General features: G+C 35.0%; 1 protein-coding gene across 1 annotated transcript in view; it reads right to left on the bottom strand.

The window, feature by feature from the left end:
* ZNF236 (zinc finger protein 236) overlaps positions 1–25219 on the bottom strand; it is a 76267-nt gene that overhangs the window by 29451 nt on the left and 21597 nt on the right. Inside the window, exons 8-21 of the mRNA XM_050891351.1 lie at positions 23955–24158; positions 22139–22367; positions 20070–20342; positions 17685–17888; positions 14219–14363; positions 11007–11267; positions 10502–10752; positions 9703–9810; positions 4599–4750; positions 3337–3443; positions 3091–3242; positions 2763–2975; positions 1985–2264; positions 1421–1524 (exon numbers count right to left, since the gene is read on the bottom strand). Of these exons, the coding sequence (XP_050747308.1) occupies positions 1421–1524; positions 1985–2264; positions 2763–2975; positions 3091–3242; positions 3337–3443; positions 4599–4750; positions 9703–9810; positions 10502–10752; positions 11007–11267; positions 14219–14363; positions 17685–17888; positions 20070–20342; positions 22139–22367; positions 23955–24158 (2683 nt within the window). The remainder of the gene's footprint in view (positions 1–1420; positions 1525–1984; positions 2265–2762; positions 2976–3090; positions 3243–3336; positions 3444–4598; positions 4751–9702; positions 9811–10501; positions 10753–11006; positions 11268–14218; positions 14364–17684; positions 17889–20069; positions 20343–22138; positions 22368–23954; positions 24159–25219) is intronic.

Here is a 25219-nt window from a genome sequence, read left to right as displayed (position 1 = left end):
AAACAAAAGGTAGGATTATATGGACAATTTTCACAAGGCTGGAAGTCAGCAAGGGAGTTCTTTAAGCACCTGAGTGAGGACCCAAGCTAGTCAAAATTGTAATACAGATAATGTGGAAGAGAGGACAAACAACAGGTTGGAAAAATCTGTTAAGGATATTAAAATAATAACTTACAAAGCTCTGGTTTATACTATTAAAAAGTCTGTAAAATCATAAAAAGCTTGAAAAAAGAAAAAAGGGGAACAATTTCTCATTATTTCTCAAAGGAACTAGTGGGCTTAGGAACAAAATCATCAGATGGCACACCAAAAACCAAATTTGAATCAAGGATCTTATTACTACTGGGTATACCGGAGGCCATTCATTTTTACCCAGTTTTTCTGGGTTCAGAAAACAATTGGAAAAAACTAATGTAAAATATTCCATTAAAGGTAGTGAGCAAAAAGATACAATCTCTAGTTCAGAGTCCCACAACTTGCAGACTGCTTGAACCTGGAGGAACACGATCAAATCCCTGCTTTGTTCTTTTCATTATCCTTAGCATCTGCTACTATCTGAGACAAGATATTAATCTACACAGAGTTCTGGCGTAACGCACAAGAGTAGTATTTCTTACTAAACAACAGTAGAAAGTACAAATGCACTGAATTGGAAAGGGAGCTTCCATGAGCAACATAATTATATATTAAAGCATTAAAAGCTTTCTATCTTTTTTTTGCATTTTTGAAAAAAGCTTATAATGCACCTTACCAAAACTGTAGCCAGTTTTAGAAATTAATTACTTTAGGATTGGGTTTATTACAGAAGTCCAATGGTAAGAAGAAAACAAGTATGAAAGATTTAAAGAGTTTTTTTTTAATTTACGTAAAATTGGGGTTGAAAAATACTATTAAAATCAGACCTCAGGAATACAAACTACTGTAAAAACCTAAATATTACAGAAATGGGGTTTATATTCAACTTGCACGATTCAAATAGCTAAATGCTCAAACTTTTTGTACTCCTATTTTTCAATCTACTTAGTAGCACAAACATTAACGTTTGTAATTTTTTTTGTTAACTTAATTTTATAAAATCCTCCAACTCCACCCTCTTGCTCAGGAAAATCATTTAGCATTGAAATGCTACAGCAGATTTGAAATTAAAATATATACATAAATAGTTTTTCCATGAGCTAAGACCATGACTGCTTTATAAGCCTACTAATACCAAAGGCTGTAATAGTATGGTTTATTCAAAACATCATCATATGATTCATTTGATGGTGCCATAAGTACAAAATTTCACCTAGCACTGCCATTCATAGTGCCATTTCCCAGATCACAGTGAAACATACCATTCCGTGCAAAATCTTTAGTTAAAACAGCCTGTCAAGAAAGTAACCAGTTTCTAAACAAAGACATTCAAAATCTTACTGACCTGTGTGTGTTTTAACATGACAATCCAGAGTGGATTTTACAGTGAAACTCTTTCCACATTCTTCACACTTATATGGCTTCTCGCCAGTATGGATACGAACATGCCTAATAATTCCAGAATACATGTATATGTGAATTTCTACTTCTATGTCAGTTTGTAGAAATATTTATTTTGTATCTTACTAATTTTAGAATTGAATACTTATATTAACATTACATTAAGCAGAACTAGTAAAGAAGATGATTTAAGCATTTGCCTTTTTTCAAACTGATTTTTACATGTTTTTATATGCAAGTCCTATAGCAAGAAAAAATGATTTATTCTAAAACTTCGTAATAATAATTTTAATACTGCAGGAAAAGAAATATGAAAAGGCTGGTTTAGTCATATTCAGAATATATAACATTTTGACACATTTTTAAACCGTTCTGAAAAAGAAAAATGTATGTAAATATGAGTCAAACTTTAGCTTACACATAAAAAAGTTCTATGAAACTGTTACTGCTAAGTTTCTGGTGAACTATTTAGAAAATTGAAAATATGCAAAACTTTTCCATTCCTTACCTGACTAAATCACTGGGTTTTTTAAAGCTTTTGGGGCAATAACTACAACAGTTCGCATATTTGGGCTCCGCTTCCAGTTCTGCTTGCTTATCTTTGATCTCACTAATTCTGTCTTTCTCTGCAGCAGACTGGACAAGAACTTTTTCTGAGACAGTGGCACTTTCTCGAGGCCTAATCTTTGCCAGTTCTGCTGTTTCTTCTTCTGTAAAAGTTATGACACCAGGACGAGATTTTCTGGAAGTTCTTTCAGAGTTTTCATCATCATCTTCAACACATGCAACTATTAAAAAAAAAAAAATAACAAAACCAAACCACCACATGTCTGTTTAGTTTAATCTGTCAATCGAAATTACAAAAATAGAAGGGTTTATCATTAAACACATGGCTACTACATTACATGCTTGGACTTAAATCTCTTTCAGAGGTCTAACTACTCATGTCTGTACTTCTTTTAAATAAAGCTGGATTTATAATTCTTATTTTTACAATAATTCAATACAGCTATAGGTAATTTAGGACCAAAAACGTTCTACTTTAGTGACACACTAAAATAACGATGTAACATACAATACCTTGAATACACTGGACAGACTCCTGGAAAACTGATTTCTTTAAACAATTTAGATAACAGAGCAATTTCAGTGGCTCCGGACATTAGACATTATCCATACTGGAAGGCTAATTTATAACATTACTGTTATAGCATTCATGTAATCCACTGAAACATATGTACTTGTTATGTAGTAAGGACTGTAAGAGTAAAAATGAAATAATTTACCTCCCCCTCCTGTTTCTGTAGCTGCTGCTACAGCTGAGGAGACTGCCTGATGTTTTTTCATATGTTTTTTGCAGTGAACAGTTGTTCGAAAGCTTTCATCACAGAATGGGCACTTGTAAGGCTTCATGCTCATGTGAGTTGCCATGTGCCTGGTAAGGCTGCCATTAGTTGTGAAGGAGGTATTGCAAATGCTACAGCTGAATGCTTTAACTCCTTAAAGTAACAGAAACAAATAAGTAGCATGCCATTTGTTTAAGTTTACTTATACAGGACATTTACAAAACCCAAAGGTGAGTTAAGCTAATATAGAGCTGGTATACTCTGTTACCTGTATGAGTTTTCTCATGTGACTTAAGAACTCCTGAGGAAACAAAGCCACGGCCACAGAGTTGGCATTTATAAGGTTTCTCACCAGTATGTGATCGTACGTGTTGTTTCAAATGGCTGGATTTCTTAAAACCCTTGTTGCAATATTCACATCTAATAGAAGAAAATTGTTTTCATTAGTTGCATATAATTACTAGTCATAAAAAATTCAGGAAATTCTGTGACAGAACCTAAAAGTATAACAAACCTATACGAACGCCTGCTTTGATCTTCATTATCCTCAAGAAAATGAGGCCGTTGGGTATGCAATTCAAGTTCTTCTTGTGATGACTGATCTTGTATCAAGCGAGTAGTCTAGAAATCAAAGCCTTAAGTAAATTTCAGTGACACAATAACACAAAGTCACACAAATAGGCAAGAAAAAATTACAGCATTTACACTCAACACAAGTAATCAAATTCATGCTTTCATAAATTTTTTACAAGAAATTAAGAGTGTGATATGATACCTCACTCCTTCATAGTGAGGAGGAAAGCAGCAAAATGTGCACTTACTGAATCGGAATAAACGGACAACATGGTGCACTTACACCTCCCTGTGAATCTAGACAAAAACGCGTCTCAAGTCTTGTAGATTTTCTGGTGTTTTGAGGGGTTAAATTTAACACTAAAGCAGCCATTTTAAACAGTACGAGCCCCACAGTGAGTAGCAAAATGCACAGTGGTGCTGACAGACTTCACTACTTTTTGAACAGGTTTTTCTCTAAGCAAAAACCACCACAGAATAATCCTCAAGAAGGACAGCATGTTTTAAGATTTGAAGAGAAGAAAACTCCAAAGCCTGTAGGCTAAAATTACTCAAACTCCTCCAGATCCTAAAACCCCCCTCAGTTCTCTGACTGACATTTGCCCTTTGCAAACAAGCATGAAGGGACAATAATTCATGCAGGTCATCATAGTAAACACGTCACGACAGATGGTCTTCATGCTAGCTACTGCTACCATCATAAAAAGTTATATTTAAACTGTATTTTTAGCAATTAAGCTCTTTTATAAATTTAACCAGATGAGAACCACAAAAGAACATCATACACTACAATATGCAAGCTCCAGGAATGATCACTACACATTTGTAATGTTATTTTTATTGCTTGGTCATATCTATATCCATAGAAATTAAAGAATTAGGACAGAATATAGTGCAATAATGTAAAATTATTTTATAACATTAGGTCCTTTCCTCAGTTTTAGACTTACAATCCAACTTTATAGCATTATATCCCTTTTTAAGCCTAGAGCATCAAAATGTACAACTCTTTTTAGAAAGATGTAGCTAGTTCACTTATGCTCCCCCCACCCTTTTATTTTCCAGTTGTTAAACATAAGCAATCTAGAAAAGAAATCATGAAACTTTTCTGACTTCTCAATTTACCTAATCACCAATGAAATAGTTCAAAGAAACTCATCACTGAACACAGAACAATGAATTCTGCCTTCTAGCAGTACTTACTACGTTAATAGTGTCTGTATTTGGAACCTGAAGAAGGGCTGGCGGATGGTAACTCGTTGAAAGAGCCTGAGATTCAAGTGTGCTTGAATCCTGCAGCTGCTGTACAGCTGGAAATTGAGTCTGTTGATTGTAGCTGTCATTCACTGTAAAACCTGCCAGAAATTAAACAGTCACAGACCTGGAAAATACACTGAATTGGACTTTGAATAACACCACACTTTTTTGAAGACTACCTTCAGAAGAGATTAAGTAGTATTACCATATAGTAATACTCATTTTATACTCTTCACTGTTGAGTGTCAAAATACACAAATGTTTCTGCCATCTATGTAATATGCATAATAGGGTTACTTACCATTAGCTGGAATTCTATTGGAAAATCTCCTCCACAGAAAAACACTGTTTGAAGTTTCTTCAGGGTGTCACAATTACCTTAGAGCCATTGAAATTTTGAATTTCTTGTATGTAAGCATGCATGTGTCAAACAGGTTGACCCGTCTCCCTTTATCCATGTTGGTACCACGCTCCCTTAACTACACTGGAAGCCGATCACAAGGATGCAAAGCTCAGTGGGGAGGATGGCGGGTGAGTGGAGGAGATGACCCAATAGGAGAACTCCAGTTTCTGATAAAGTAACCCCATTTTCTCCTACTTTGGATCTCCTCCACATATTCCCACTCTTTAGATAATAGTAAAGTAGAGCCTCTCAAAGGCAAACTGCAAAGTAAAAAATAAACATATTTTTATTCACATTTCCAGTATAAAGACCTGAAATTTTTATTCGGTTTTGTTATTCTGAAATATCAGATCTTAATCACCTCCTTTTCTAAATGGATGAATGAAATGATGGTATCAATGATTCAGAGCCAGGGAAGTATAGCTCAGATTGCAGGGTTTTTTAATGCTATTAGCGATGTCCTTTTATCAACCCTCTAAGCCCTAGTACTTCTAATATTAAAAAAAACAAAAAACAAAAAAAACCACCAATGTTACGTGGAAAAAAATGAAACCACAAGTATCAGTAATTAAGGTAAGGGCAGCAATTTTACTATTTCTGTGCAGTTTGCCTTTAGTGGACAAAAAGGGTGAAGATTATGAAAACAGGGTAGAAACAAACCCACATCAGATGATCACAGCATCAAAGGCCAAAAAGCAATGCTTGAAAAACGTTTTGAATTACAGTATATCAAAAACTGGGATGTGTTAAGTTTAAGCAGAAATTTTCCCAAAAGACACTCTTCACAGCAGAGGAATACTGTTATCAATATAGGAAAAAAAACTACTTGTATGCTATTGCTTACACCATAGAATGAAAACTAACAAATGCAAACAAATCTTGAAAGTATTATTAGTCAGGTTGTAACTTATCGCCAAACCTAATGCTGCAACTTGTATATTATTTTCCCTCCTAGAACTACCAAGATTACAAGGGAAAAAAAAAGATTCAACTAGCTGAACCTTGCACCTCAATTACTCTTAGTGAAATGACAAAATAAAAAAAGTAGCCTGAAGAACAGCGATACAAAGCTTTACAGTGAAACACCTTTATGGAAAATCGTATTCCCACCACACTTGATAAAAACACAAAAAGCAAGCCTCAAGAAACTGAAGCAAAAGTGATGCCATTTCCATGCCCTACGTAAAAAAAAAAGGATGTAACTATTAAATGTACAAAGAAACTGCTATCTAAAAAATCTGAAACTTTTTTTAATCGGTAATTAATTTTTACTAGCTAAGAAGGAAAAAAGAAGTTACTATACCATGACCTGTTTCACTTCACAGTGTTTTAATAAAAGCAATTATTGACATCCTGAAAAATTTCCCAGGATCATGCAACAAAATGCTCAGGAAGAACAGTTCTGAATTTAGAGGTATTTTGGGACAAAGTGGAGAAAGAAATACTACTTCTGGAAGTAGTCATGGAATAAATATAAACCAATGCTGTAACAAGAATATACATGATGCATCCCCATTTTGCTCAAGACCTAATATGAAGGTCTATTTCCACTCAAAATTTTAAAAAGATCTGACAATTCTGAGCACGCTAAAGGCATTTGCTACCACCATACTATTTCTACAGAACAGCATTAAAAAAAAAAAAACCAGAAAACAGATGTTCAGTCTGAGAGACAGAAATAAATTTCAGAACCTTTTTTTTCTGCTCTTGTTTTCATCATTATATATTGTTTCCCAGAAGCTTTTGCTTAATCTTCAAAGAACAGAGAGCATCTTAAGCTCTGTATAATAAGGGGAGTCTTACTGCAAAGTCCTCTAAACTTGGAATTGGATTTTGTGTTATTTCAGTACAAGTAATCATTTGCATTGCTTGTTTTTTCTTGGCTTTAGGACATCACCCAACCTATTCTCTTCTACGTTAACAAAACATACAATACTCTGGAAATCAGTTTACTAGTGGAAAGATATGTCTTGCACAGGAGAATGAGAAAACAACAGTATGATACTTCATAGCAAATACAGTATTTTAGTTTAGACAAAACCTGAAGTCTTTACTGACAGATCATTTGAATTCTAACATTACAAATATCTACATGCACATGTGCATCTCAGCGGGGGTCAGTGACTGGCAATTAAATGTTCTGCAGGTTGGCTTTCTAGGCAAGTTTTGGAACCAGCTGAACAGTACTGACTGGAATCAATGTGTAAACAGTTACTGAAAGAATCGGAATTCCAAGTCCTGGGATTGCAGATCAACTTCTTAGGAAAGCAAAATAGCAGTCTGGTGGCAAGGGTATATTTGTATGGGCTACAGAGTAACGGTATTTGGACTTTTTGTAGTTTTTCAAGATCGCTCTCCTGTCACCACTAATGGAATTATTAACATTCAATCATGCTTACAGGGAGACTTTAAAGGAAGAAAAGGTGACATAATCTATATGAAAACACATTTGGTGACGGATGATATTCAATAACCCGAAGACATTTTCTGATAAAGGATCCTTTTGGTTGTTCTGACCTCACTAAAAAGTCTTCAAATGAAGACGCCTGAATATGTAAACTACAAAGAACACTGGAGTCCTTTTTCTCAGTCTTCAAATCTAGCTCAAAATGAATAATAGATTATGAAACAGCAGCACCCTCATAAGATCTGCACTTCTTTACAAGTCTGAACACATGAAGAAGAAAATCTATCTGAACAAACCAGAAATTCTGTAAAAGTATTACAAACAAACCTGAAAGAATAAACAAAGTTCTGGCAGGTCTGTGCAGACCTAGAGATCAGCCTCATCTGTCTGAAATGCAAAGATTTTCTTTTTTTCTTAAAAAAAGGAAAAAGAAAAATCAAAAAACCTACCAAAGATTTTTTAAAACTCCTATGTTGTTTTATTAATAAACACTGAGTCAAAGTATTTTAACAAGAATACAGCCTATAAATATCAAGGGTAAAAAAGACATAGTGTTTTAAGCTTGAATGTTCTGCCTAGCTGATAGGAAAAAGAAATTAGGAGCATGAAGCACAGATGCAGACATAGGGAGAGGGTCGACCAATTTAACGCATGCATCCGCGCAAATGCTTACCTACCTGAAATTCAAAAATTTTGAAGGGCTCCAGGATCTTCAAGGAAACTTCAAAGAGTTGGGAATCTGTGGATGAGATTCCAAGTAGAATAGGAGACATCTTATACAAATGAGAATTTAAAAAAAAAAAAAAAACCAAACACACCGCAAATGTTCTGACTCTCTGTACCAATTTTATAATGTACCGATGATCAGCCTAGATTTCTGATGATGAAAGAATTGTTTTGTGAGATCTAGAAGAGTCTCCCCCCTCCCCAAGAAATCACTCAGTATTCAATATTTATTTAATGGAGAAGATAAACATACATAGAAACTGAAGTCTAAATAAGATAACAAAACAAGGTTTACATATTGGATTTTCAAATTCAAAGGAGCTGTAAAAATCCAAACAAAAATCACCACCACTCTTGAGAATAACACAGAATGAAAGGTTGCACTTTTTTTTCTGTAGTCTCTTTTCATTCATTTGGAAAACTGTAAGAGGTAATCAATGAAAATAATCCATAGGGTTTTAACAGGACCTCGTTCAGTCTTGTTTAATAAAGGCGGAGACTTTAATTTTTTTTCTCAGTTACATACAAAGCAGCACAACCTAGAGAATTAAAATTGGCAAGAAATTATACTATTTCTTCACAGTGTCATGCAACTTAGCACAGTCAATTACGTTTTTAGAAAAGGTGCTATACAACTAAACAGGGAATTAAATTAAGAACAGAGAAGTTTAAGCAGATGGAATACCAATTACTGGTTACCAGTTATATAAATATGAAGTTATTTGCTGGAGTCAGAAACAAGGACGAAGAGATCAACTGGTCAGCCAGTGAAGTATGCTTCTCAACCAAAACAAATGGAAACCCCTTGAACACACTCCCCTTCCCTGCCCCCCGCCCTGCAAAAACCCCAAAACTAAACTAGTAGCTTCATATCAAGCAACAGCTCAAGAAATCCAGCAGTGAAAAGCAAAGGAACACAGTCATTTCTTCATTCTCTGCAGGCTACGTAAGCCTTACAGATATTTCTCAGTATGGGGGGGGGGAGGGGGGGGAGTTTCCAAATATTTACAATCTCTTAATTTGTTACTTATGTAGCTTTATAAAACACAAAAGGAAACTGCTGTGGTTAGGTGAAAGTATGACTTTTTATGTGATTATATTTTACACTATCTTTTTCCATAATGAATCCCAACAGTTACTCAGTCAAACCTTACACCGTGTTTCTGATCATCTCAGGTTATGAGCACGTATATTTAGGGGAAAGTTGTGTAAACTGCCTACTGCCACAGCAATTTCAAACACAATCAAGAAAAGAATATGAAATGCCTGACCATAAATCCCATACTGTAATGACTAAACATCAGCTCATAAAAGCAAAATCTATTTACACTTAAGTATTCAAAATATTCTACCAAATATAGTTTCAAAATAGTAATTTAAGAAGTTGTTTTTGCAAGTTCTCTGCATGGCAGTTACTTTGACTGTGGATGCTCACTTTTGAAATGCTTTATGACAGCTATGCTGTAAAGCCAGATCTATAAAAATCACTTTAAAAACCGTTATTTATTACTAACCTTGTGATAAGCCCTGTTGATCAAATGGCTGCTGTGTTATAGCTTGTTGTTCAAATTGAGTGATGTTTTCCTGTAAAGCATGCTGGGATGTCACAAATCTATCTGAAATGGGGAAAGGAGGCGGGGGGGGGGGAAGAAAAGGAAAGGAAAAAATATCAAGAAAAGAAGATGTTATTAACTGGATAATTCAGTTGTTCCCAAAAACCTGAATTTTATAGTCATCTGAATTTTTACTGCATTAAAAATAAATAAAAAATTATTAGCTGGATAGGTATTTAAATCTTTGCTTATTGTAGGCTTTATTTATATTCCTCTGTAGTACTTGCTAACTCATTACACCATGAAAAAGAGCAAATAAGCAAAACCAAAATACTTTGTTCCACTATTACTAATAGAATAAGTACATGAAATATTTTGTATTCTCTCACCTCAAAACACAGGTGTTAATTCCTAAGTAGACTATATAGCAGTGCTTTTTATTAACAATAGACGTGATGTGGTAAAGTTTTGTGCATATAGTATTATTTTTCTGTATATTTGTTTAGTAGTTTTCTTTGATACAACTAAATGGTGCAAACCTTAATCAACCTTTTTATATTTTTAACAGTAAAACTAAACACCAATGAATGAAAGAAATTGTACAACATACTTTAAGTAGTTAGCTTTTACTCCATGTATTTTTCTAGGTGTTTACTTGCATTGTCTTGAAACTCAAATCATTGAAATATGTGAAGAAAAAGTTATTTGAGAACTTGTAAACTTACCTCATTATAAACCTTATCATATTTCAAATACTCACCCTCATCTTGCTCTAAAGGCTGATCAGCCAATTGTTGCTCTAGTGCTGTTTCTTCTGTGCCTACTACTGGCTGCTGGTCTAACTCTAAAATAGCTTGCTGATCTGTTGCAACAGCTTCTGACTGCTGTAGCTCATCACTTTCGATCTCCACTTGCATCTGTGTAGAAACATGAATGCTCTGCTGATCTACTGTAGAATCATCTATTGAAGCAGACTGCTGATGCTGCTGAAGTTGCTGTGCAAGTTCATATCTGCAAAGAAAGGTAAGAAGGTCTTTTTATGGCTTCAGTTAGACAGTCATCCTAACTATTTACGTGAACAAATCTTTATTTTTATTATACACCGTAATTTACGACACCTTCAGAGCTACCTAAGTGTTTGCTACCCGTAAACAAACATCCTTATTCAATTATTAGCATTTGCTACAGACCAAAGCTGCCTTTTCAAGTATCTTTAAGGGCTACTGAAATACATTGAAGAATTCATATAAAAATTGTAAACATACCTATGAGTCTTCATGTGTTTTTTACAGTTTAGTGATGTTTTGAATGTTTTTTGACAATACGGACACATATACGGTCGAAGGTCATTATGGATGCCCATATGTCGCCTGAGGCTACCACCAGTAGTGAAGGCCCCGTTGCATATAAGACACTTAAAAGCTTTCAATCCAGTGTGTGTTCTAATATGTGCTTTCAAAACTCCAGCTGACACAAAACCTCTTCCACACTGAGAGCACTTAAACGGCTTTTCACCAGTATGTGACCTTTTTAAGAGAAAGCAGAAGTTAAAGTAGATTTAACAGTTTGATTTACGAAGTTATTAAAAGACTGAATTTTAAAACGAGCAAAATAAACCAAACTAAGGCAACTGCTGTATGGATGGAAGAGGCCTCAGTTACAAAAATCCAGAAATTAAAGCTTTAATAAATTATAAACAACCTGCATGTCATCACTGGCAGGGCTAGAAGCAATACTGTCTGATAGTTTTAATTATGTTCTACAGTCCAATCTCCTTTTCTGATCATACTTTGCCTCAGTTAAAACATTTGGGTTGAATTTTTCCATGCCAGATAACATACCAGTTCTTCAGACTAGTATATTATCGTTCACATGTATTTTCCTCAATTCAGCTAAAACAATGTCCACAAAAGTTGAGAGAAAAATATACGGTCTTCCTCATATTATATAGTACTACTACGTCTAATAACGAAACTTTTGGGAAAAGAACTGTGTCCATCCTGAATACCCCCTGAACAAGGCACAGTACAACTAGTCTTTCAGACTGCTATGTGAAAACAATATTCAAGTGAGGAAACTCTCTCACCTACACTATCAACATGTCCCACTCACTATACCCTTCCCTCCAGAGGTGCTAGAGGAGTTTCCCTTTAAGGACTACATCGAGCTATAAAACAGACTGAAGGACAGGTTAGGAAATGGAGTGGAGTGCAATGAGAATTTTAAGGGTTACAACTGTAGCATCTCAGGAGTGAGAGCTAGGAGGAAGGCAATGTGAATCCTAGGAAATGGAAGATAAAGGAAGCAGGATTTAATAAAATTGGGAAAAGTTAGGGGTGGCTTATGATTATAGTAGCCTTAGAAGTCTATGACCACCACATCAGATGCCATAATAAAGAAGCATGACAGATATCAAGATTACTGTTTTGCTACCAATATACATCTATGGAAATCGGCAGTAGAGCATCCCAACCCTTCCTTGGTGTGCCTGTGGGAGAATCGGACACACTATTCAGTCACTGCTCTATTGAAAATACCCCATTACAAATTTCCTTCTGTTTCAGAGAGGGAAACAAGCTTTCTAAGCACTGATCAGCACCATTCCATGAAGGCAGACTGATCACACAAGCGTCAAGTTTAGTAGTTTAGGTATAGCAATGCCAGCTTAGGAAGAACCAACATGTAAAAAAGAGAAGTTTCTAATTCCTCTACAAAACCCCTAACAAAGCCAAGCTAAGCTAAGCTTCACTCAGTACTCTGTTGCAAAGATCAATCAGAAAGAAGCACAGTGGCAAGTGATTGGTACCCCCATCACATCTTTGTATTTTCAGTATGGGAGAAGAAAAACAAAGATGCACATTAGTAACAAGGCTTTTAAAGATAGTTTATCCTAAGCTGGAGTATGTGTACAACCAACAGCAAAATGAATTAAAGCACAGGCATTTGAAGAACAGAATCTTTAAACACAAAATGTATTCTGACAAGAAAAAAACATAATTGTGAGAATTCAGTGCATGTAAACCAATTGTTTAAGTAATAAGCTGTTCATGTTCTGTGTAATTAAAACACTTTCAATTTCCATTCAAAGAATCCTGACAAAACTGTGAAAAAGAGGAATGAACTAGGTAAAATCAGTCAACTACATTTCTCTAACACAAATGAAAGATGAAAAATTATGAATCTAAATAAAACTGTAAACTACATAAAAGCTTCAGTAAAATATGCATAGCTTATATTTAGGCTAAATAAGGCCATCTTTAGGCAGATAAGGCCCACTTCAGTGGCAACTAACATTTTAATGGTAACTAACCATCGACAGTTACACTGTCTTTAAGAAAATAAAGAGACAAGTGTGAAACAATTAAAATCAACTATTTCAATGAAGAACAATGAAGGTGGTAATAATGTAAACCAGCAACACTTACTAATTTAAAATTACTTTGATTTAAATCAGTCCAGCTTGATTGTGTCTACAAAAGACAGTGAGAAATCTCGGTAGGGTATTACAAAAGGAAAAGATGTGATATTGCAAGGCTTCCCCCCTCCCGTTAAGACAGCATATAGAAACCAAGAACTGCTCCAAGCCAGTTTGAGAACCTACCAATACAGAATTTGATTTGTAAGGAGAACACGAGGAACTCACCACGATCTGAACCAGAGAAAGTGAGAAAGCGGTACAGAGCTGACAGTGCAGAAACAAGCAGATTGCCACCTGCTTGTATGGAATCTTTCCTTAGATCCTAGTAACTATCTTTGGTGGTTTTTTTTCATATTTTCTCCTCCAGTTATTCATAGTTTATAAATCAGGGAGCAATGTTTGATAACTCGACTAAATGTCAAAGCTCACTGCCTGTAAAACTGCAACCCGATCTAACTTTGAAGCTACCTTTTCTTTTGAAAACAAGGTTGGATTAGTTACCTCCACTGGTTCCCCTCCAACTTAAATTCTTCTGTGACTCCACGACCTTGTGGTTGTAACAAACACCCACTATATGGAACTTGACCTGAACTTCAAGCAAGAAAATGATCCCCAAGAACATATACTCGATTACAATGTAAGCCTAAATTCTTTTAGGTTTAGTACACAGAAAACAGCACACAATAAATAGCTAATTTCCTTCTCAAAAAATAGGAGCTACATACAAAGCAGATGATCTGGAGTATGCAATTACAAAATTACGACAAGACTTCACATGCAATGCTTGCTATTTTCTACACACAGTTTAGGAAAAAAAGAGTCCGAGTGTTAATAAGCTAAACTGCACACTAAACACAACCACTTGTACTGCTAGGACTGCACATAGGTATGGATTAGTCCAAAGCCTCCTCCAACTTTACCACAAAAATCAATTATCACTGGATCACTACTTAAGAGACCATAAAAAAGAAGTCTTTTCAGTGAACACTATATAAATTTCACGCTTTTCCATAAATTTTTTATTACATACATTTCCTTTCTTCTTTGTATTTATTTTACCTGATATGTTGTTTAAGATGACAAGATTTTTTATAGGCTCGATGGCAATAAAAACATTTGTATGGTCTGTCTGCATCATTCACAAAATTATTGTTAAAATAATTTTGGAAGAACTGGCTATTCCTTGAGATTGGCTGGATAAGACCTGCACACATAAACACACACACACAAAAAGGAAAAATTAATTGGTAAAGTTATTCCAAAGTTGCAGTAGTCTGAAGAGCTAGTATTTGAAAAAAATGCCACTGAACTTTTAGTATGCAAGAATATAAAGAAAATGAGCATGTTTTCAGCACTTACTTAAAATTATGCATGCATCTATTTAGCATTATACATATTATATTGCACATGCTATCTATTTTAGTGATAACTCTTCTTTTATCCATAGGTCCACCTCATTACATTAAGCCTCACATGTCCAAAATAAGCATTAACTTTAAAAAAAGTTGACAGTTACGGATTCACTGCTAATCAAATAATACTTTGCTCTTCCAACCTCCACCTTAACCAAATGACATTTAATCAATGTACCCCAGATATACATTATAACTTGACAAATATTTAACATGCATTTTGTGAAAAGTACAAAACTCCATGATATACATCTGCCTTTACTTAAAGGATTAAAAAAGTCCATTAAAAATTGCTGTATTTGTACATCATCTACTTTGGCTAATCAGTCAGTCTTGCTAATTCTCTGGGTACCTCCAAAAATGTACTGGAGAAAAAAAAAGAACCAAACCTCAAACCAACTTATTTAAACAACTGGTCTTTATACACTGGTCCCTGAAGCCAGTCAAGTGTTGTTTTGGAAAATCAGTTAAAAGCTCCTGCTACTAAATGTCCAACTGCTAATGCAAGAGTATGCTGTCTCAGAAGCAGCCAACAGAAGGGAATCATCCCAAACACTGTGACAGAATGGGAACAGCAGCAGACTTCTGAAGCAAACTCATCGTCATTCACACATCTGTGAACTCAAAAGCACTCATCACAATACTAATATAGAAGGCTGAGGGAGTGATGCAAAGTTTCAACAAATATGCAAAAGATCCCTTTATGGTCCTAAATATTCACCACAAAAGCCTTTTATGCTGTCTTTTCTTTCTTCAGACTGCTTCATCTAGCATGCTATGTTTCATATTCAGAAAGGAAAGCCCAAAAGGTTTCTGCTGACTTCCAAATGTAATTGAAAAGAGGAGAAGACAAGGAGAGGGAATTCTCTCAATTTTGAGAAGAGATGGCAACAATGAAAAAAGAACACATTTATCTGTCTCAGACTTGAAAAAGTTTATGTGTGTATATATATATGTTATACATATATATTTATAAATACATATATGCAAAAACTTCCTTCACCTTCCCCAACTCAGCTGGTCTAGTAAAAACATTTTCTCTTAAAAAGAACCCAAAACCAAAACCGCCCCAAACCAAACAGAACAAAAACCCCATAAACAAACAAAAAAACCAAAACAAAACCCCAAACCAAACAAAACCAAACCAAAAAACCCACCAAAACCACAACCCTACTTTCTGAATTCCTTCTGGCATTCTTCTGTGATGATAATTAGTAGTAGTGTACAGGAGATGACACAAGTCTTCCAAATCAGAAGAGAAGGAACTCCGTATGACAAATATTTACTCTCAGTTATTTTTGATCATATAAAAGCAGAATAATTCAGTTAACTCTTAGAATGAATGACAGCTGACTAACTTGTGAGCATATCCCAGGTTACAACGGTTCTGATCTGCAGAAGCACTGCAGAAATTCCTAGTAACACACATAACAGAACAGAAATAACAGAACTTCCTAATAAAACGCTTCCAAACTATTTACTCAACCTGTTCAACTCTGATAAATGAAACAGTTCTCCGAACTGTTAGAATAGTTAAAGGTGGCTCTACACCGGACATAGCAAGTCAGCAAAATAGTTCTGAGTGGGAACATTCTATAAAAAGGTATTTTTCCTCCCATCAGTTCCATCTTTGGAACCACAGTACACGCTAGAAAAATTACAATAATTTTTTGCATTTCCTAGTCAACAAATACGATCAACTAATGCAGTAAAATGAAACAAACATTGTAACAGGTAGAAAACAATTTGCAGACTTTTTTAATAGACTTCTAGAATAATTTAGACTTTTTTAAAAAGCAAAATATATATCAACAGTTATTCTTTTTTTTTTTTCATCAAAGGTGCCCCTCAAAGATTAACACTAGTACAGAGCAACAATACTAGTTTCTTGACACCTCTAAAAGAAATAAGATTTTTGGGGGGGAACAGTGGAAATACTGTCAGTGAGTTGAAAAAACATGACACCTTCTAGACAAATAGTGGAATTTCTTATTTTTACATTGAACACTCCAATATCAACAGAGTTCACGTGTTATCAGTACCTGTAGGAAACAACTTTTATAGTATTTCTTTTTTGTTAATATTAATTTTTTTCCCCCAAAACTGGAATTTCAGTGCACAAATCTTAATTGTATTGAAGTGCTTTTTTCTTTAAAATCAAGAAATAGGACTGTACCTGTTGCCAGGGTTCACTCAAGAAAGAAATATTGTGTGATCTGAATATCTGAAGCTGTCAGCTAAGTTTTGTTGCTACGCTGAAAATTTAAGTTTCTTATAACTGATACCAAAATAACCACTACTCTTGTATACAGTAATTCTTGGAAGCAGTGAAAGCAAAAGGATTTTTAAAGAGTGATAAAGATTTTAGGCTAAAAATATTACCAATATAATATTCTACTATATAAAGATGACTACACAACAGACAAGGCAGGGGTTAGCAGACTGGTGAGTCAAACAACAATGAAAAGTAAACGCCTTGCCCACTACATTGACCTCTACAGGACAACAATATATATTGTCTTGACTGAGCTGTACAACAACTTACCTTCTTCCAAAAAGTGGTTTTATGTAATGTTGTAACAATTATTCTACAATAGAATTAAAATAACTGTATGAATTGTCTATAGCACATTCCAGAATTATTCTGTCCTTTTTTTAAGTACTACCACTAATGATTACCACTAATTCAGCTGAGGTCACAATTATAACAAAGACACTAAAATCATGTAACACACCGACTCATTAATATATGTAATTTGAATAAACATGATGAACTTAAGAATAATCCAGGTCATGAACTGTCTGTCATCTTTTCTATACCAACAGTCTAACATTAGTTAAACTCCTCTCCTAATGTAATGTAAAAATGCACGCAGTTTTTTCTGGTAAGGATTATACAATTTCTCTGTAAATAAAAAAGACTCTTCTTATTAATTCTAGTGCAAGCAAACTATAAAATATGGCACTTTTCTGAAGCCTGATTATTTCTGATGACTTATTTCAAAGTGCATCTTTCTGAGTAAGCTCTGAATGTGTTTGCTTGATTAAACTGTGACCTCTATTTTCCAGTGAAATCCAAATTTCAAGAGAGCACAGATTTACTTGCTCTTTACCTAAATCAGTTATGAGTATGGGCTCTTGCAAAGGAATGTCTGGTACTGGAACACTCGTCTTTCCTACTCGAACTTTTGCAGGTTTACGTTGATGTCGCAGCTTTCTTAGTTCAGTATGTTTAAAATGTGAAGCAATATGAGTTTTCCGGTGGCCTGATGTTCTAAACTTTTTGTCACAGTGAGGACAAGCAAAAGGCCTAACACCTGCAAAAGATTAAAAAAAGAAAAATATTAGTTTGTGATTTTATTGTGATACCACCCTAGAGAAATGTAGCTCTGGAACATAGATTCTCTTTTCTGTATTTTCTTTTTTGTTTTCTATCAGGGTGTTCATTGTTAAATAGGTTTTCAAAACAGATCCATAAAATCCAATCAAAAGTAAATACGAAATTGCTGAACTACTAACTGGTTGTAACACATCACTTTAAGCAAGCTTGTTATCAGGAAACTGGATGATGCAAAAGTGGCAGCAATTTTCAAAGGGTTCCAGAAGCTAGCCTAAGAATTGCAGGTAGCAGGTCAAGTGTCCTTCCAAAACAAACTGTTAAAAAACTGTGAGAAAAAAGAATCAGCAAACACATAGACAAATGATATATAATAGGATAAAACACAGAAACAGTGATGTGACAAAGTTTAAAGAAATTCTAGATCGGTCTCTGAAAATGTCAACACTAGTTGATGGCAGTCAAAAAAGCATGCCAACAAGAATTATTAAACAAAGACTTTTGCAATGCAAAATCCAATAGCAATCTCTCCTTGGAAAGGATACTGGAGAACTTGGCAAGTTACAGAGACAGGCAAAGCTGACAAACTTTCAGCTTTTGTTCAAGGGGAAATCTTGGACTTAGAAGGCTAGGAAACACGACTGGATGTTATGAAGAAAGCTCTACAAAATCACAGGTGGAAAAAAGGCACAAGAAATAAGAATGAAGCATTCTTCACAAAACAGTAACTAAAACATCATATGAAACTACTGAGCAGAATATTTAAAGCAACAGAGAGTACTTTACTCAACATGTAGCTCAACATTTGAATTCATTACATTAGGCTGTTCTAGCAGTAAGTTCACAGGGGTTCAAAATCACTAGCTAAGTTCTTTGGAACAAAAATCTACAAAGTGTTGCTTAGTGCAGAGGTACAGCCTGCTTCATAAAGCTCTCAACCCAAAGATTAGCAGAAGCTAGCTGTATGCTGCTAAGCATTACTATAGGCTTCCCCTTTTCCACACGCTGCCATCAGATATAGCATACGGGGCTAGATGAACCTCTAACCTGACCCAGTAAGCCTAACCTGCTAGCCAGAGGAAGAAGCAAACCTCTCTGACAGGAAAAACAAGTGTGCTGAACAATGGCTAACTACATGCTGGAGTTCCATAAACACCGACCTACCTATTTTTCAAGCCACCTAGTGTTTTTGCCACTTTGAATGAGTCTGACTTCTTAAATAAAGTAAGGTTGACTTTAAAGTAACAGAAAAAAATACTCATTTCCAAGTTTACAAAAAACAAAGTGAAAAACTTTCTGCAGATGAATCCAACATTGATATTTCACGGATTAAAGGCATCTGACTATGAAACATATTGAACATCAAATGCACATAGCCAGTGAATGATACTTTTGCAGAATGTAAATACATAAACAGGACTGAAAGGAAAGAGCAGCACATTTATGAGCTTATCTTGCTGAAAGCTTATTTATCTGCAAGAACAAAGAAACAAAGTGGAAAACAACCAGGTAGTCCACCAAGAGCAGAAAATTCATTTTTCTCTATGCAGAGGATAGAAGTTCAGCCACAGACAAACAGGTATTGAAGACATCATATATGATGTAAACAAGGACCATATGAACAGAGGAGTTTTAGGGTATGCAGTGTAAGATACTGAAAACAGGTAAGTTGGTGAAAACATGAAGCAACACCTTATTGTTGAAGATAAAATGGAAAGTAACCAAATAGTCCTGAGTAATACAGTGAAATTATCAAAAAGTATGGGGAAGGAGAGGGAAGAAAAGATGCAGAGTAAATATGAAAGATGACTGGGGATAAGCAAAATCACAATTCAAATTCTAAGAGTATGACTCTTTAGAAAGCACAATTAAATACACTCACAATAGCGATATTAAAAAGGAGCAACAGCTAACTCATCATTAGAAAACTAAATATCCATGGCTTTTGTAAAAGCCCAAACAAAGTTTCAAAGCAATGAAACACTAGAAAGTTATGACAAAAATTTAAGTTCATCATATAGGACACTAAAACCTGTTCATTCTCTGATAGATATCAATGACATGATTGACATCTCTACAATTTAAGCGCTTCACGTTGTCTTTTTTCATTTAGGGTCTCACCCACATCATAGAAAATACAAAAGCAATTTTGAGGCCTTACCTGTATGTAGACGAATGTGAACTTTTAAACTCCCTGAGGTGGAAAAGCATTTCATACAAAATTGGCACTTGAAAGCTTTAATGCCAGTATGTGTTTTTATGTGTGCTGTGAGAGTACTCTTAACGGCAAAGGCGCGGAAACACTGGGGACACTTGAATGGCTTCTCATGGGTATGAATGCGAATGTGGCGCACTAGATCACTTGGTTTTTTAAATTCTTTAGAGCAATATGGACAAACATGCCACCTGATTCCATTTTCTTCACGTATAGAACCTGAAATAAAGAACATCAAAATGAATGTGTTTGAAATGTTTTAACAGTTCTTCAAAAATTCCACTACACTGACACCATTATACAAAGCAATCAAAACACAAAAACATTTTGTGAAACAGATGCCATTACAACACACTTCATAGACAATTAACTTCTCTATCAAATACATTCTACTTCACAAAAATAGTGATGGGCTGGAATGACAAAAACAAAACCCAAGAGAATCCTGTTGAAATTCAAACATTTTAATGCTACTGAAAAGGAAGAAGGTAAAAAAAAAAAAAAAAAAGAAAAAAGCTAAGAAATGTCTGACTTCACAGAATAGAAAGAATGCAGTTTGTATGCCACTTAGAAACACAGAATGTATTATGCAATATAATATACCAGTTAACTTATAATTACAATATCCAACACAAAATTATCCAACACTGAATATAACTTCTCAACCATAACCATACCAAATTATTTTAAGTACTAAACACTTCTCTAACTAACTGGAGGAGATACTTTATATGGCCTTCTCTTCTGCAAATTCAGACTTAAATTACATGTTCTAAATTTTTAAAGGAGCAAAAAGTCCTTCTGAAAGACTTACAATTTAAGGCTACTTTTTCACAAAAGTTGTTTTATGATCCGAGAACCCTAAGCTCTGCCCTAAAGCAACAGCACACCTTTTCTCAACAAAAATGACAAAAGAAGCTTCTAAATCCTATCAGGGTTTTTTATTCATATATGTTGTTCAGTATCCGATATTTGCTCATTTAAATCAGTTCATGTAGTGTTTTCTTCTGTAAACCATGTCAATACACTGAGGTAATGTTATTTTATCAAAAAATAAAGGCGGTTGTGTTTGACTGTACAGCAGTGACCTTTTATTTTTATTTGCAGTCAGAGTTAGAGAGTTGTTACTGTTACACACAAGGAATAAAATAGTTATTATTACCAGAGGAAAAAGTTAATGTTGATTTTTAGCACAGTTATGCTGGACAAGATGAGTTTTCAACTTAGGATCAATTTCTGCATCCCTTGCAAAGAAAAAAGCAACATCAATGTATCTATGAAGTTACTATGGCCAGAGCTCAATGACTGCTTATTATAGAGCTGTCTCCACCAGGCCAGCCATTAAAGTATGATGGCTATACTTAGAACAAACTACTTCTAGCAACCTTAAAGCTTTAATGACACAGAAACAAAATCCAGACTTGCATACACACAATACAGTGAGGTGAAATACTAGCATGCATTTATGGTGACGATATCAAATCAGTACTGCAATTCCAAACACAGGTGACATGAAGTATTATCCACAATGTCAACCTTCATCCTTCCCTACATGGCCTAGATCAGTGAAGATCTGCATGAGGCGGCAGCAGCACTGCACTTCTGCCTCTGCGAGGCCTCACTTCCAAAGAGGAAGAGTAGAGCTTGCAAGAACCCTCTGCTCTGGGACACAGCATGAAATCCCAATCCTCAGAGAAGGATGATGGGAAGAAGAGGGAAAAAGATTTATATTCTTTCCTTGTTGTCATCCTCCAAAAACTCCACTGATCTAAATCCAGAAGATTTAACAGTGTAACTTCACTTAATGCCATTCTGACACATTTTAGTATCAGTGTAACGAAAGTTATAAATGCTACTATCATAACTTATACACATACTGTGTTTTAGGCAAAAGTAGATGAAGAGCATAACTGATCCACAATATGTTTTGGGAAATCCCTTTATAAAGCCACGAACACACCCACAAATACTGTAGTCCTTACAGCACAAAAAGCAGCAAGCAATAGCAACATTACCAGGTAAAAATGGTGATTTTTTCTTAATAACTTTTTTTTCTTTTTTATCCAGTTTATCTGTACTCTCTTGCTCCTTATCTTGTTCTGCATTATTAGAGTCAGCCTGATGATTTGAGAGAGCTTGGACATCTGGGTTCTGATCCTGGGCCCCAGGAGTCTTAGCCTGGCTGCAGTCAGTAGAATGCGCAGAGACGGGAATCGAAGACAACCCACTGTTCTCTAAAGCTTGCTAAAAGAGAACAGAAAACTTCTAGGTAAAGAACGAAACATTCCACAGTTGCTCCAACTTTTCTCAAACAACTACTTAGAAGATATAATGCAAATATAATTAAAGGAATTAAACGTCTCATCCTCCCAGAATTTCAGATGGATTTCAAACTTGCAAAAACATTCTCACACAACACTGACTTCTGATTGTCTGTGAGATTTTAAGTTGGATTTCCTGCACTAATACATGTGCCAACAGCTGCCTTTCAGAAAAGTGCCAATTTTTTCTACAGAATCAAGCATTTGCCAGGAATATATAGCTATCTCTTAAGCCTGCTACTTGAGAGAATAGATCCCCATAAAAGATCAAATTTGAAGCCCATCAGCTTGTGGAGAAGCCATAGATGGTATAAAGAAAAAGGAAGAATGCTAAACCAAAGAAAGGCTCAGAAAAGCTCAAAAGTCTCTGTTAACAAACCACTGATAACCATCAGACCGAGGCAAGAGCTATGCACTCATTTTTATGTACACCTGGAAGGGACTGGAGTGTAGGCACCTTTATGGATATTATTGTGTCTGAAAAGACTTTGGATCAAAGACTTCAAACACACATTTAAGTAGGAGTGTACAGATATTTGATCGCTTGGAAGAAAACTATGTTTTATTTTTAGTTTGTACAACAATATGGCTAGTGATGCTCATACAATAACTTAAAGAACCAACCACAAAGACAGATTTTTATTTTTTTTTAATAGCTATCACAACAACAGTTATATTTTGTGTTATAATTTGGTGCAACTATACATCATGTTCCCAACATTAGATAACTCAGCACAGGTAACATGGTGAGCCAGCACGCAGCTACATGTAACATTCGGGTCTTCCAAAAAGAAATTTAAATGGTACTTAAAACACTAGAGATGAAAAAAATGGCTTAAAGGTTACCAGGCCACCACCAATACTAAAGAAGAATATTCTCTGCCCTGTTCCATTATGTGGTGGAGGCTGCAGAACAAGCATAGACAGTTGAATTACTGCCTGGATCTCTTCTGTTACATTGCATCTCCTACTACCAGTATCAAGGACAGAATAATTGGTTAGACAAAACATTGGTCTGACCCAGGAAGGAATTTTCTTTGCACCAATAGGAAATGTTCAAATAGCTGTTATTAATTAGAACAGGATAAAGGCCCTGTATACATTCTCATTTTTTAACCAGATAAAAATATTTTTCCCCTCTTAAATGTCATCATGTTTTAAGCACAGCATAACTTAAGGACGTGCCACAAGCTGCTTCTAGGGAACAGGAAAAAAAAAAAAAAGACAAAGGGATCAATAAAATGTCCATGTATGGGTGTGTACACTTAAAGTTTTCTTCTAGGTCATATAACCAATATTTATAACCTTGCTTTTGTAAAATTATACAAAAAGATATCTTAGTGCGTTCCATACTCGTTCAGTAGATCTTCACAATCCTTTCTTGACTGATATATCATTTAGAAATGCAGAAAGAATGCTATCATTGAAAAGACTGAGAACAAATTTCACTAAAATAAAACCAATAAAGAAACCACTGAAATGTAAAGCTGTTCTCACACACAGCTCTTACCTGCAAAATATCTCTATTGATTCCCACTGCAATGTTGAGTTGTTGACCAGGTTGTTGAGGCTGGTTATTTTCTACAGGACCTGGTTCTGATAACTCAAGGAGCTGCTGGATGACATCAGTTACAGCCTGCTGACCCTGATGAGCAGTAGCTGAAGACACCTGGTTTTCTGTCTGTTGAAGAAGTGGAGACCGAAAATGTGTGGCCTGAAATATACAGCAGTACATTTGTAAAGGAAGATGAAAAGTATGTATGAACTGATCTGTTTGGCTCCCTTATCTGAAATGTCTGTTAACTGTCCACTACAAGGATGTCCACTTGTATAAGACAGAAGAATTATACAGAGCTGTCATTCAAGGTCTGCTCACTCCACTAAAGAATTGCTTCTGTATATCCCTTTTCTGGAGTTCTTCCCAAGCTGCGTAACTGTAAGCTTACAGCTTGAATTAAGCTTATTGGAACTAGTGAACCTTCAACCAGTCTACAAAACACAGGGATCAATTACTGAGTTCCACATGTAGAGGTCACATGAAAAGTAATTCCAAAACAAATAAACAGCACTGACATGGTTCTCTTTTTAAAGTTCACATTTAACTAAAGCAAGTCCTTTGGAAAAATAACCTTCTATTAGTTTAGATTTTTTTGTATGAAATTGTGTTGTGACATCAAAACCTTTCAGAACAATCAAACTACTAACTTTTTTCCCCTTCAACTTTCAATCTTCTAAATCTCTTAGCTTTAGATGAATCTCTATATTCTAAGAATTTAAATACTAAATTTAAATACTGTGTCAAAATACTAAAAAAACTTAAAGTCTAAAAATCAAATTTCTTAATCTTTGATTTGATAATTTTATCTTAGGCTACCTTAGTAACAAATATGAAGAAAAAAAGTGATAAAAAGCCTTGGTATTTCTTTTTAAAATCAGAAATAATCCTTCTGTTCTCTTTCATTTATAAACGTCTCTTCGTTATAACAAATAGACTCTGTAAATATATCAGTACTGAAACAACTGCTTTCAATCATTTATTTTACTGCAGAAAAGAGAAATATATATTTATATAATGGCTAGCCCCATAATTCTGTTTCTTAGAACACACTGGGTATTTGCTTCTAATATTCACTTCTGTTCGCTAGAAATAATCACTTCCAGGCACACGCACACACACATAGATAAAACTATCTTCTTTCAGATCATTTTTAACAAAGAATAATCTTAGGCTTCACATAATATTTCTTCCAATCTGAAGACTCCCCTGAGATTTCC

This window comes from Gymnogyps californianus, chromosome 2 (genome assembly GCF_018139145.2).
Source record: "Gymnogyps californianus isolate 813 chromosome 2, ASM1813914v2, whole genome shotgun sequence".
Taxonomy (NCBI): Eukaryota; Metazoa; Chordata; class Aves; order Accipitriformes; family Cathartidae; genus Gymnogyps; species Gymnogyps californianus.
This window is presented reverse-complemented; position numbering and strand designations above follow the sequence as displayed.